General features: G+C 33.6%; 2 protein-coding genes across 2 annotated transcripts; one reads left to right on the plus strand and one right to left on the minus strand.

Annotated features, from left to right (window-relative positions):
* Positions 1-459: 459 nt before the first annotated feature.
* On the minus strand, positions 460-1,687 carry LOC121986935 (protein ALP1-like). Its single transcript, XM_042540858.1, has 3 exons — positions 1,364-1,687; positions 1,030-1,255; positions 460-938 (listed from the first exon to the last, which is right to left on the minus strand). The coding sequence occupies exons 1-3, from the start codon at positions 1,685-1,687 to the stop codon at positions 460-462; spliced, it is 1,029 nt and encodes a 342-aa protein (XP_042396792.1).
* Positions 1,688-2,547: 860 nt separating this feature from the next.
* On the plus strand, positions 2,548-10,952 carry LOC121986936 (zinc finger MYM-type protein 1-like). The gene is made up of 6 exons (XM_042540860.1): positions 2,548-2,624; positions 6,815-6,839; positions 6,997-7,130; positions 8,820-9,787; positions 9,900-10,291; positions 10,371-10,952. The coding sequence occupies exons 1-6, from the start codon at positions 2,548-2,550 to the stop codon at positions 10,950-10,952; spliced, it is 2,178 nt and encodes a 725-aa protein (XP_042396794.1).
* Positions 10,953-14,681: the final 3,729 nt, after the last annotated feature.

Here is a 14,681-nt window from a genome sequence, read left to right on the forward strand (position 1 = left end):
CTTTCCCCTCCCACGAACAGCCATAGGTGTAGACCTTCCTAAAAAAAGGGTAAGTGCCACCAAGCAAATAGTATATAATAAAGTTCACTTTCTAGAAAATATAAACTAATACAATAAACTGATGAGAGTTATACGAATATTATGTATTAAAAGATGTTAACAATTTCAATATAGTCACATAATGAAAACAATCACAAGATGAACCTAGAGGGTGCATTAAAAATAATAAAGCAAACTAAGAGTTATACATTGACAATATTACATATAAAAAGATGTTAACAATTCTACTACAGTCACAAAATCAAAACAATCACAAGATGAACATAAAGAGTGCATTCAAAGTAATGTAGTAAACTGTGAAAGTTATACATTGGAAGATATTAACAAATCTAGTACAATCACAATATCAAAACACCCTCATGTTCTAATCAGCATATAAACAAGCAATATGACAAATTACTAATCCACATCATTGCTATTGATTCCAGTAGTCCACATGTTCCACATGTTGGTTGCCATATTATTTCTAAATTGCAACCACTCATTAGTTGGAGTAATATTTGTAACATATTCTACTTCATCATCTTCATCACTTTCCTCATCCTCACTCTCCTCTTCTTCTTCCATAATTAATTCTTGAGGGTCAAAACTCATAAACTTGCGGATTAAGTTGTGTAGAAGGCAACACGCAATTATAATGCGAACTTGGGTTTGAATTGCGAAAAAGGAAGGCGATGCAAGGATCTTCCATCTTCCTTTCAGCAGTCCAAAGCATCTTTCAATTACATTTCTTGCTTTAGAATGCTTCATGTTGAAGTATTCCTCCGCTGTCTCAGGTTGATGGCCATCAAATTCCTTGAGGTGATACCGTTGTCCTCTATATGGTGTAAGAAAACCATTTGCATTGCAGTATCCAGAGTCCACCAAATAATAATAACCTTTCAAATTGAAAGTTAACTTTTGGTTAAGTTGCACAGGAGTAAGATTAATGGAATTTTTTCACAAACGGGAAACTACAACATAATGTACCTCGCGGGACACTTAGACCATGAGGCCTTGAGATTGCATTTCGAAGCACACGACCATCGTGTGCTGAGCCCTCCCATCCAGGCAATACATATATGAATTCCATGTTTGGGCAGCAAACACCTAAGACATTTGTTGAAATACATCCCTTTCTTGTGCGATATCGAGACTTCTCTTCACTAGGTGGTGTAACTTTAATCAATGTTCCATCTAAAGCTCCTAGGCATCCCTACCAATTCCAAAAAGAGATTTTTAGCAACATTTAGAATTTGGTTTAATTACAAGACAAAATTTTTATATTAATGTGATATATATTTTAATTATATTGTTAAAGTACCTGAAAACACTTCCATCTCTCATCTTGACAATCTTGAGTAATAGGCTCCGGCTTCTTAAGCAAAATATCATGTAATCTCATAATTGCATAAAGAACTTGATGGAATCGCCTACTCACAGTTTCTCTACTCCGTGAAAAAAGTAGACTAATTGTTCTACTTTTTTTATGGTGAGCCAAGGTGTAAATAAACATTGCCACAACCTCCTCTATGGATGCATTCTTACTAGGTTTTAACCCCCCAACATCTTTTACCATATCACACAATATTCTAAAAGTATCTCTGTTCATTCGAAGCTCACTAATACAAGCAGCATCACAGTCCATAGTCAAACTAAACATCCACCTCATTCGACTAATAATTTTCTCTTCCTTAGTTTTGATCTCATAAACTTTATTTCGAAGATACAAAGATAGGACTACATAATAGATGGAAAATAAGAAAACCAACATATTATTGGTTGTTTGTTGAAGCAACAACATTTTCTTTAGTTTGTGCCTTCGGTTGATCATAGGCGAGCGAGCCATTTTAATCTACACACAAAATAAACTGATAGAGTAATTGTAAAATTAATATCATGCACCTAGTTACCATAGCTAGGTATCCACTGAAAATGTTATTAGTAATTCATAAATTGGTAACCACATTGAAACATCATTTCCAAAAGTTTTCATTTTTTTTGTTTGTAAGCCTGCAAACAAGATGTCATGGGTCACTAGATTACTACATTTCATATCAAAAGCCAAAAATCAATACAAGAATTGAAGAAAGAATTCCAAAAGCTTTTGGAGTTCTAACTGATCTAAGAAAACATAAGTCCAAGCAATTCTGGAAATGATTCTTTAAAAGAGGACCCAAGAAAAAAATGACGAGAAGGAATTCTTTGCTTGATAAAGCTATTCTTCACCCCTATGACAACATAAATGAAAAATCCTTCTTTCTATCACCGAGTGATTTTGAGTTCAAATTTGGTACTGCAACAGTAATCGCAACCCTCTTGAAGAACGAAAAGCTACCATCGAGATCTTGGCGAACAAAATCATAAAATACCATCAATTTTCCAAATAAAATTTGATGCCAGGCAAGATAAGGAGGAGCGAGAGAAAAAATAACAAAAAAAAAGAAATACTCACGGAGAGAGGAAGTGGGTTTTGATAAGTTTGTGGCAGTGAAGGTGATGGCAACGATGGCGGTGATGATGCCGACGAGCTCGAGGACGGCGGTGGCGTTGAGGGTGATCGAGATTCTCAAGCGGTGGATAGGGTAGAAGCGACAGTAACGTGAATGGGTCGGCGGTGAAGGTGATGGCAACGACGGCAGAGGTGATGGCGACGAGGACGGCGGTGGCGTTGAGAGCGGTGGATAGGGTAGAAGAGACAGTAATGCGAATGGGTTCTGCGCTTTTGTTTGGGGGAAAAAGAAGAGAGAGACTCGGTAGGGAAAAAAAAGGGGAAAAGTGGCTTTGTGCGTTTTTTTGGTCGGCAATGGGTTTCAATAACGTGATTTTAGTAAGGAATGGATGATTACCCATAAATAAGGAATGAAACTAATGTGTAAATATAAAACCCTCAAACCAACCATCTACAATTCATTCCTTTCCCATTCCTTATTTATCAAACCCTCCAAACAAGCAGCCCCTAAGATATCAGGAGATGTTTCGGGAATGGGAATGATAATCATTGATTATCATTGTTAATATTTGAATTATAGGAATAGGAATACAAATAAGGGAATGAATCTTTAAAATTGGGTAATAACTCATTCCCATGTATCTCCCTTTTAGAGCTGTCAGACGGGCCAACCCGTGGCGGGGCGGGTCGACCCGTGGCGGACTAACTATTTGGCGGGGCGGGGCGGGCCAACCCGCCAACTTGGCGGGTTGGGAAATTTCCAACCCAACCCATTTTAAGGCGGGTTGTGGGTTTGCCGGGCCAACCCGCGGGCCCATCAAAAATTTAAAAAAAAATAAAAGATATTTCATATCTTCGACATTTTACTTCAAAAAAGTTTTCTACAATTAAATGCATACATAAACATGTATTTTAAATATAAATGAACACAAATACTTATGTTATATGAAAAGTACTATTTTTATTTCAAAATTATAACAAAGAAAGATAATAAATTGACCTAAAACTTAACTTACATATGTTTTTCAACCCGCGGGCCAACCCAAGCCCGAGCGGGCCGGCCCACGGCGGACTTGGGTTGATAAAATTCCAACCCAACCCGCTTAAATTGTTTGGCGGGGCGGGCCAACCCGACGGGCCCAACCCAAATTAACGGCTCTACTCCCTTTCAATGAGCTATTACTCTATTTTCATCAATCAAAATATTCCCTTATTTCAAAAATATCCTTGACCTAAAACTAAAAGTTTTTCCATTAATATCAAATATTAAAATATATTTATTTATTTTTTCTTTCACATCACTTCTCTCTCTGTTCTCTTTAATCATATTTTCTCTCTCATCATTTCCTCAACATACATTCTCTCTCCTTAATCTCTCATGTCACAATCTCTTTCCTCTTTTTTTCTTATTACACTTTCTCTCTCATCATACTTTCTCTCTCCTCAATCTCTTCCATCGCACTCTCTTTCTTCTTTTTTTCTCATCATATTTTCTCTCTCATCATACTTTCTCTCTCCTCAATCTCTCCCATCACACTTTCATTTCTCTTTTTTTTCTCATCACACTTTCTCTCTCCTCAATCTCTCTTGTCATACTCCCTCCTTTTTTTTTCCTCAACACACTTTCTCTCTCATCATACTTTCTCTCCTCAATCTCTCTCATCACACTCACTGTTCTCTTTTTTTATCATTACACTTTATCTCTCATCATACTTTCTCTCTCCTGAATCTCTCTCATCATTTTTTCTCATTACATTTTCTCTCTTTTCATCCTCTCCCATCATACTTTCTCTTACATCATATTTTCTCTCTCATCTTCTCTCATCATGCTCTCTCCTATCACACTCTCTTTTCTCATTTTCTCTCATCACACTTTTTCTCTCTTCATTCTTTCTCATCACACTTTCTCTCTCATCGTATTTTCTCTCTTATCATTCTCTTTCATCATATTTTTCTCTCACATTCATCTTTCTCTCCCATCCAATTTTTTCTCTTATTTTCCTTTAAGGGGTAAGAAGGGAAATTTTGATTTATTCCGATAGAAAATATGCAACTAACCAAACATTACTTTTAAGAGTGATATCCATACTCATACTCATTCATATTCCACAATACAATGATTCTCATTCCGATTCCTATTCCTAAGAAAGAACCAAACGCCCCCTCAAATTATCTCCACATGAAAAAATTAATTATTTAATTTTAATCAAAATTATTATGCATAAATTATTATTATTATATCAAAATACTTTTTAACAATTTATTAAAATTATTTATTTTTATTATTTTTTTAGTTAACATCATATATCAAATTCTTCGAACTGACTAATCCTTAGGTGACAAGTCCGGTCCTATAAAATTTTCAATCGACCACTAAAAAAAATTAGAAAGTGCTAATGAAAGATCATCCAAACGACCAACATTATTAGATCTGCTTCTCACTAGAGGAAAAATTAAAATTATTTAAATTTTATCAAAATTATTTTAAAATATTTGTAATAACTATTAGGTAGTTGCTACATATATGTAAAAGTAACTTATGTAATATTACATAATTATAATTAAATCATAAATCTTAAAATCTTGAATCTTAAACGCTATTATATCAAAATATATTCTTGGTAAAAAAATTAAAATCACTTTAAAAGTAGGAATTACTAAATAGTTGATACACAATTATAGGCAAATCATAAATCTTAAAATCTTGAACTCTAAATTATAAAGCCTTGAGGACTATTATATTAAAATAATTTTTACCAACTTAATTAAAATTAATTAAATTTTATTAAAATCATTTTAAATTAGTTAAAATCACTTTAAATGTTATAGAAAATACTAAATAACTACTGTAATACTATAATAATATTATATTAGTTGTTACATATTGTAACAATTATAAAATAGTTGTTATATATATTATAGTAGTTAGTCGTTATTATTTTTAAGAAATGTTATTTGACGATATACATAATGTGGGGCGCTCATTTGATTTTTGATCGATATATTTTTTATGATATCAAAATCTCTTTAGCAAAAATGAAAGTTATCTTTTATTTTCATTATTCAAAAGAGCATTTTATTTAAAAAAAATATTATCTCATTTTATTTGTTATTTAATTTTTTTGAATATTATTTTAGCAGCTAAAGTTATAATTAATATAATATAGAGTAAAATTATTTTAATGTGGTAAAAATCTCATATCACACGCTATTTATTAAATCGATAAAAAAAATATTTAGAATATAATTAAAATTATTTTAAATTATTCGAAATCATTTTTACGTCATTATAACCAATGGCTGAGCTTATACAAGTGCAGTGTGAACAGGTAACTGCCCACGATGGACGCATAAAAAAATTTAAAACAAAAAAAACCGAGGAGTTGATCAGGTCGATCATATCCTCCTCCTTCTCCTCTCCATTGGTCTCTCAGAACGATATGATAGTTAAGACATAGGATATTATCATATGAGGTCTTGGGATTGAAACTTAGTGTGATCGAGTATAACCTCTCCCATGTCTTGACCATTTGCACTAATCGCTAGTAGTAACTTGTGATTTACCTCATCCGTGTTGACCTAAGGACGAGTTGGCAGGGACGTTGGGGGAGAGCGAATCGCCTTTTTTTTTGTCACATGACCGATGTTGCATCGTCGAGTGTTTCCACAAGTTTAGTTGAGTTGATAATTAATAGATTAATTATTACATGAGATCTTAGAGTTGAATCTTGGGACTGATAGAACGTAAATCCTTACAATCCATGTAAACTCATCTTACCTTGTCTTTTTAATCATTGTAATTTATCTTCTCCGTATTAATTCTGAAATGGACTAACGAAAATGCTAGAGACAAATATATTCACCTTATACCACAGATGTTGCATGGTCGAATGGCAAGTGTCATCGAAACCTTAACTTCTCCCTGCTTTGATCTTCAATTCTCGCCTTCTCTTCCAGATTAACGGTTCAATTTTTTTTCCCCCTGTAATAGTATATTTTTGTTGTTTTGTATGCGTTCATTTGTTTCTGAGCTTTGCAATTGCCTCTTGACTTGAGCTTGACTTGCTTGTTTTGGCATGTGCTCGAAATCGAAAAGAAATCCTTGAAAATCATCACTCCTGGCATCGGATTTTATTAAAATCCCTATTTCTTTCATGAAGTTGTCACAATTAGAGACCTTTTGATTTCCTTAAATGGCCCATTGTGCAGTGGAATGACTTGTAAAGATTGTTTTTTTTAAAAAAAATTATTATTATTTATTTAAAAATGCTGAAATCGAATCGAATAGTGAAGTTAAAACTCGAAAGTTGTGTTATTTTACAGGAACTCGATGTTTATCACTTGCATGGTAATCTAAGGTGATATCAAGAAAGTGATTCATCATGGTGGAAAGAAAGTGGGACGACAAAGTTTACCATGGAAAGACCTTTCATCACTTACCGATTGATGTCTTCTTTCAACACTATTCAGTTATGGCCTAAACCTTATCCTAATTCTGGAAGCAGGCAATGAAGAAATTTAGAGATGGGCAAGCAATGGAAATTTTAGAGTCGGATCTGCGACGCACACCTGCAAATAATCTAGCCATGGAGCAAATCCTTGAGCTGGGCTTCTCGATGTTTAGCTCTTGCCCGACAAAGTATGTTGGAGGGAATTTGCTTTGATCAGGAAATTTGTTGTTGTTATATAAGAATTTTGCTTCTTCAAATATATTCTTGTTGAAGAACTACCGTGAATTAGAGAACGATTTCAAGGTACGTACGCTCACTTTCCTTAAAAAAATTATTTTCTCCTACCTAAGCAAATATTCCTCCATAATACAATATATTTCTTAATAATATTATTTCTAAGAAAATAACTCCGAATACCTTGGATTTATTCAAACTTGACAATTGAATGCTTATATATTGTTATTGCATTATAACAATATACAAACACTTACTTTTGAAAGGGAAATAACTTTGAGAGAGGAAAGGTTTTTGTTTTCAAAAAGAATGATTGTTTGTTTGTGCAAAGTGATGTTTTATAATGTTCAAAACATTGTTTATGAAATGACATGTCTTTTAGATCATAACCTCTCATTCAAACATTAAAAAAAACAATAATAAAGGGACATAATTGAATAAACACAATTATTCAAGTTTCTAATTCCTTTCGTTATTTTCCATATTATGGAAATCACCAACAATTCTCTGTTAGTTATTGTCTCTAATTAGTGGGCTTAATTGTAAGTTGTGCATATGAGTACAAAACTAATCCATTAAAGTGATCTAACTTAGGTATATTGGGTTTGGTTGTTGGATGTAGACCTTGTATGTGTAAAACCTATAGTCATGCATCTATTATCATCTATATGCTGATAATAGATATCTACTATATATAGAGTTGATCCCTAGGTAATGGCGGAGGCAGGGGCATGAGGGGGTGCGGAAGCACCCCCTTGCTTTTGGAGAAAAAAAATTTAATTATGATTAAAAAATAAAGGGTATAATTATAATTTTTTAAAACTATTGGACCTTTTCATAAAAGTGCCATTAAAAACACCTTTTCTCCTTTCCTTTATCCGTTTCGATCCTTTTCCTGCTGCCACAGCTTTCATTTTCTTTTTCAGCCGCCGAATCTTTTTTTTTTCTAAGCCAATCCTTTCTTATTTAAACCAAAAACCTTAATTGCACTAAGAGATCTCATTGTTTCCCTCTCTCCGGTCTTCTCAAACCGTTGCCCTCATCTTGTCGCCTCTTCACTTCGTCGACGCCTCATGCCAGTGACGTCACTACTGTTCACGGTTTGCCTGTTCCGTCGACGCCACTGCCATTGTGCTCCGCCGGTGATTCTCCACAACAAGTAAAATATCTTCAATTTTAGGTGAATCTTATCCCTTATTTCATCTAATTTCTAATTTCATGATTTATACTTGGTAGTACATTAATTGTTATGTTGATTGTATAAATTAATAATTTTGAGAAATTGACATAGGTTATGGAGAAATTTTTAAAACGAAGTATTGAGTCTTCTAAGAATTCTATGGAAGAAAATAGTAAGAACAAATATTCTCGTGTTGAATTCAATCCGGATGATGTTGTTAGTGACTCAGGGCTACGCAAACCAATTAATGAATTTGATGTTTCTATTAGAGATCAGATTCGAAGAGAATATTTGATTAGAGAACCTTGTCAACTATTTGGTATAGTTATCCCTAAAGACAATTTGGTAAAGAGCATAGAAGTTTCCAAGTTGTTTGGTTTAAAAAAATTTCATGGTTAGAGTACAGCATATCAAAAGATGCAGCTTTTTGTTTTTGGTGTTATCTCTTTAAAAATTCTCATAGAGGATGTCGAGTTGGAGATGAGGCATTTACTAATTCAGGGATGACTAATTGGAGAAAAGCAATGGAAGTATTTAATACGCATGTTGGTGGTGTAGCTAGTGCTCACAATGATGCAAGAACACAACTTGAGGCTTTTAAAAATCAACGACAAAGTGTGTCACATTTGCTACAAGCACAGGGGCGTGAAATGGAGGTTGCATATCGCACTCGATTAACGGCAACTTTAGATGTTACACGCTTTCTTTTGAAACAAGGTTTGTCTTTCCGTGGACATGACGAGTCATTGAATTCCTCAAATAAAGGTAACTTTCTTGAATTGATTGAGTGGTATATCCAAAGAAATGATGAGGTTGCCAAGACTATGAATGAAAATGCCCTTGGAAACAGTCAAATGAAGTCTCCAACAGTTCAAAAGGATTTAACACGAGCTTGTGCTGCTGAAGTCACAAATGTCATTCTTAATGATATAAAAGACAATATATTTTTTCTTATGGTTGATGAGTGTCGAGATATTTCAGTCAAAGAACAAATGGGAGTTGTTTTAAGATACGTGAACAAACATGGATGTGTTATTGAAAGATTTCTTGCTATTGTACATGTGTCTGACACTTCTGTTATTTCTTTGAAGAAGGCTATTGATGAATTATTTGCAAAACATAAGTTGTCATTATCAAGATTGAGAGGTCAAGGATACGATGGAGCCTCAAATATGCGAGGTGAGTATAATGGATTGAAGGCTCTTATATTGAAGAAAAATTCATCTACAAGGTATGTCCATTGTTTTGCTCACCAACTTCAACTAGTTGTTGTTGCAGTTGCTAAAAGCAATCGAATTGTGAGTGATTTCTTCCAATATGTTAATATGATTGTGAATATTACTGGTGCTTCATGCAAAAGAAAAGATAAGTTTAGACAACTTGAACATGATAGACTTGTAGAATGTTTGGAGAAAGGAGATATTGTTAGTGGCAAAGGAAAAAAATCAGGAAATCAGTTTAAAATGACCAGGGGATACTCGTTGGGGTTCACATTACATGACTATTATCCGTTTGATGTCTACGTGGACTTCTATTTTACAAGTGCTTGAAAATGTGTATGATGATGGTACTAATGATGATAATAGTGGTATCACCACCAGTTTGATTGATAAGATGGAGAATTATGAATTTGTGTTTGTGATGCATTTGATGAAATCTTTATTGGGAATCACAAATGAATTGTCACTTGTCTTACAACAAAAGAATCAAAACATTGTACTGGCTGTCAGTTTGATCAAGACAATAAAAGTTCGATTACAAAAATTGAGAGAGGAAGGATGGGAGAATTTTTTGGACGTCGTCAACAAATTTTGTAGTAACCATATGATCCCAGTACCGAATATGGAAGAAAATATGAGAACTCGTGGTCGCAGCAGACATAATGGACAAATGATTACTAATGTTCATCACTATCGTGTTGAAATTTTTTGTCAGGTATTATTTTTAAATATTTTATTGAATTTTAATTTTCTAATAATGTTTTTTATTCATTTTTTTATTGTTACAATATTAGGTTCTTGATATGATGGTTCAAGAGATGAGTAATCGGTTTTCAGAATCAAGTACGGAGGTACTTACTTGCATTGCTTGCTTAGATCCAAAGGACTCTTTTTCTCAATTTGATATTGGTAAGCTACTCCACCTTGCTGAACTTTATTCGGAGGACTTTTCATTGACTGATCGTGCAATACTTGAGGACCAACTTGAGACTTACATTCAAAATGTACGAGGTGAATTTTCTATGATTGGAGATTTGGGAAGTCTTGCTAAAAATATGGTTGAAACGAGCAAGAATACAAATTTTCCATTGGTATATTGTTTGATCGAGTTAGCATTAGTTTTACCAGTTGCAACTGCTTCTGTTGAAAAAGTTTTTTCTGCGATGAAAATTATCAAGACTAATTTGCGTAATAGGATGGGGGATGAGTGGATGAATGACAGTTTGGTAGTATACATCGATAAGAATATTTTTGCTACAATTGAAAATGAACAAATTTTACAACATTTTCAACAGATGAACACTCGTAGGATCCAGTTGCCTCCTCTTATTTGTATGTCTAGATCTGATGCTAGTGGTTCAAGTATTAAAAAATAATTACTTTATTGGTATGCACATATTTTTATGTCTATATTTAGTACTGTTATCTTTTAATATATTTATTTGATAGCAAGAAATTTTTTTTAGCCTCTTCTTTGAGCACCCTTCTAAATTTTTGCCTAGATCCGCCACTGTTCCCAGGGGTTTAGCGAAGAATATTGATAGAGCTTTTGATTCTCCATTGACCTAAAGCTTTTCGGCGTCGTCACTTTTAAACCCCTTGGAAGACCTTCCTTTTCTTTCCGCTGCATCTTCTTCCACAAGGATTATTTATGGACGACGCTAAAGACAAGGATGACTCTTCAATCAGTTTGCTTGTTATATTTGTTTATGTATTTATTTTCTTATAATATGTTTTCGATAAAACGAAGATTCATACTTATATGTTCTTGTGTTTCCTATATACAAATTCTTATACGATTCTTAGAATCCATGCGGTTTAGGTGTTTTATAAGAACTATCAATTGGTATCAGAGCAAGTGTTCTGTTTTGTCATTTTTATTGACAATAAAGTTTAAGTTTTTCGTCGATTAGTTATTTGTATACTAGATCAAGTTTTTCCTACTTAATACAAATTTTTTATCGTCGAAAACCGTATAAGAGAAAACTAGAATAGACTTATTTTTCGAGTTTTTCATGTTTCTGTGAATAATACGAAGAACAGCGAAAATCATCGCTATTTAACATACTTTTAGGTAAAATTGTATGATTCAATCGATTACTTTGGTCGAGCAATCGATTGTTGAGTCTAAAATTTAAATAGAAATGATTGAAATTTAATCGATTAACAATCTTAAACTCGCGACTATAACAATTATCAATCGATTAAAATTATTTTTACTCAATTGAGATTGGTTTTGTTTCGATTATTTTTTTTATTGAGATTCTTTTCTTAATCGAAAAATTATTTTATTCATAAACAGTCTTATTACTGTTTAAAAAAATTTAATTGTTTCCTTAAAAAAAGGAAAAAAATAATTACATTAAATATTCTTTTTAGGCATGAATAATTAAGAGATTAAATAGTATTAAATAATATTATTTAATTATAAAACTTTAAAAAAAGTTTTAGCTTATTAAGGGAGGGTTATATATATTATGTAGTCACATACAATAGGTTTTTGCTAAATTGTCGTTTCAACAAAAATGAAACGACAATTTACTAAAAGGCGTATCCAGGTTTTTGAATTTACCAAAAAGTACATGTTACTTTGTTATTTATCAAAGGATGCACCTTTTATATGTTTTTCTCATTATACCCTTCTGATTACTTTTCTTTTTTATTTTCTCTATCATTTCTCTCTCACTTCTCTTTCCACCTAGGCATGCAATATTTTTCTCTTTTCTCTCTTCTTTTTTCCTCTTTTTTACATGCCAATTTTTCTAAAAATATTTTAACACCTCTGAGAAGTTAAAATAAATAATGGATAGCATATTTGAACTTCTTGCAATCTTAGAAATCCACAGGAACTTAAATGGGTACAATTAGAGCTCTCTAGGTCCATTAGTGAGTTTTTGGTCGAAACCCACTGATGGACCTAGAGAGCTCCAATTGCACCCATTTCGGTTCCTATGGATTTCTGGGGTTGCAATGAGTTCAAATATATTATCCATTGTTTATTTTAGTTTCTCAGATGTATTAAAATATAATAAGAAAGAATCATCAAAATTCTCCATGTTGGGTCTGATAGGGAAACATATCAGGCTCAACGTCGGTCTGATATCATTCCATATCATGTGGGCCTGATATAGAATGATATCAGGCCCAACGTAGAGAATTTTAGTGATTCTTTCTTGTTACATTTTAATACCTTTAAGAAATCAAAATAAATAATGGATGACATATTTGAACTCCTTGCAATCCCAGAAATTCACAGGAACTGAAATAGGTACAATCGGAGCTCTCAAGGTCCATCAGTGGGTTTCGACCAAAATCCACTAATGGACCTAGAGAGCTCTGATTGTATCCATTTCAGTTCCTGTGAATTTCTGAGCTTGCGAGGAGTTCAAATATGTTATCCATTGTTTATTTCGGCTTCTCAGATGTGTTAAAATGTAATAAAGAGGAATCACCAAAATTCTCCACATTGGGTCTGATATGGAATCATATCAGACCCAACGTAAGCCTTATAACATTCCATATCAGGCCCGCATTGGACCTGTTATGATTCCATATCAGGCTTAATGTGGGTCTGATATCATTCTATATTAGGCCCACATTGAGTCTGATATGATTCTATGTCAGGCCCAACGTGGAGAATTTTAGTGATTCTTTCTTGTTACATTTTAACACCTTTAAGAAGTCAAAATAAATAATGGATGACATATTTGAACTCCTTGCAACCCCAGAAATCCACATGAACTAAAATGGATGTAATCGGAGCTCTCTATATCCATCAGTGGGTTTCAATCAAAATCTTCTGATGGATGTTGAGAGCTCTGATTGCACTCATTTCAGTTCCTATGGATTTATGAGGTTGCAAGAAGTTCAAATATATTATCCATTATTTATTTTGACTTCTCAGAGGTGTTAAAATATTTTTAAAAGAATTGACGTGCAAAAGAGAGGAAAAAAGAGAAGATGAAAGAGAAGAAAAGTTGCATGCATAGGAGGAAAGAGAAGAGAGAGAGAAATGATAGAGAAAATAAAAAAGAAAAGTAATCAAGAGGGTAGAATGGGAAAAACACTATAAAAAGGTGCATCTTTGATAAATAACAAAGTAATATGTGTCTTTTAGTAAATTCAAAAATTTATATACGTCTTTTGATAAATTATCGAAAATGAAAGGATCACATTATTTTATATGTTAATGTTAGAATTTGAAAATTTTGAAGTGACAACCCTGTCAGAACTTATGCTAACCTTCTTTTAAAAAAAATAATGTGAAAGCTCACATTTCAACCCAATTGTTGTAAAAAAAATAATAATTATAATCATTTCAGGCATACCTTATAGCCCATCCTCGAGTTATATGATAGAAGATAAATTATAAAGTCAGCCGACCGCCAACCCCGGGCGCCCGGAGAGGATCCGAGCGCACGGAGTCCCCTATAAATAAGGGGCAGCATGCGCCCCCAATCTTTGCACCACTAATTCTCACTTTTGCCAAGGTTCACTCCGAACCTCAGTGCGAAAGTACTCTAAATCTAAATTTTCTTGCGGTGAAGACGTTGTTGCGATTCAACCGAGGTTGTCAAATCTATATTTTTCGATAGCTCCTCGGTAAAAATTCTTCCCCTCTCTGAAAATTTTATTAGAATTTGTCTTCTCAATCTTTTCTTAGAATATTCTTTTATTTATATACAGTAGGAAACGAACAAATACTGGTGTTGGACTCTCCAATGCTAGTACAGACCCTAGGTTTCCCACAGACGAACTTAGGATTAAGTTTGAGTCAACCATTTATAAGGCCATTAGGACTACCTGCATAGATAGATCGTTCTTTTTAAGGTCATGTCCCTCCGCTTTAGAGGTTATAGGCCACTATAACTTAAGGAACCTTGTCGAATGTACCAGTCCAATAAACATAAGTCCGTGTGCCGAATTTTGCAATAACCTAGTGAAAGTAGACGATCTCACCTATACCACTAGGGCAGCAGGCACTGATATCGTATTTTCCCCTACGACTATTCGAGAGTTTTTAGAGTTGCGTCCATCTACTTGCTCCTTTTTGTGCTATCCTCCGAGGGATCTACCATTCGAAGATCCCTACTCACATATTACTC

This window comes from Zingiber officinale, chromosome 5B (assembly GCF_018446385.1).
Source record: "Zingiber officinale cultivar Zhangliang chromosome 5B, Zo_v1.1, whole genome shotgun sequence".
Lineage (NCBI taxonomy): Eukaryota > Viridiplantae > Streptophyta > Magnoliopsida > Zingiberales > Zingiberaceae > Zingiber > Zingiber officinale.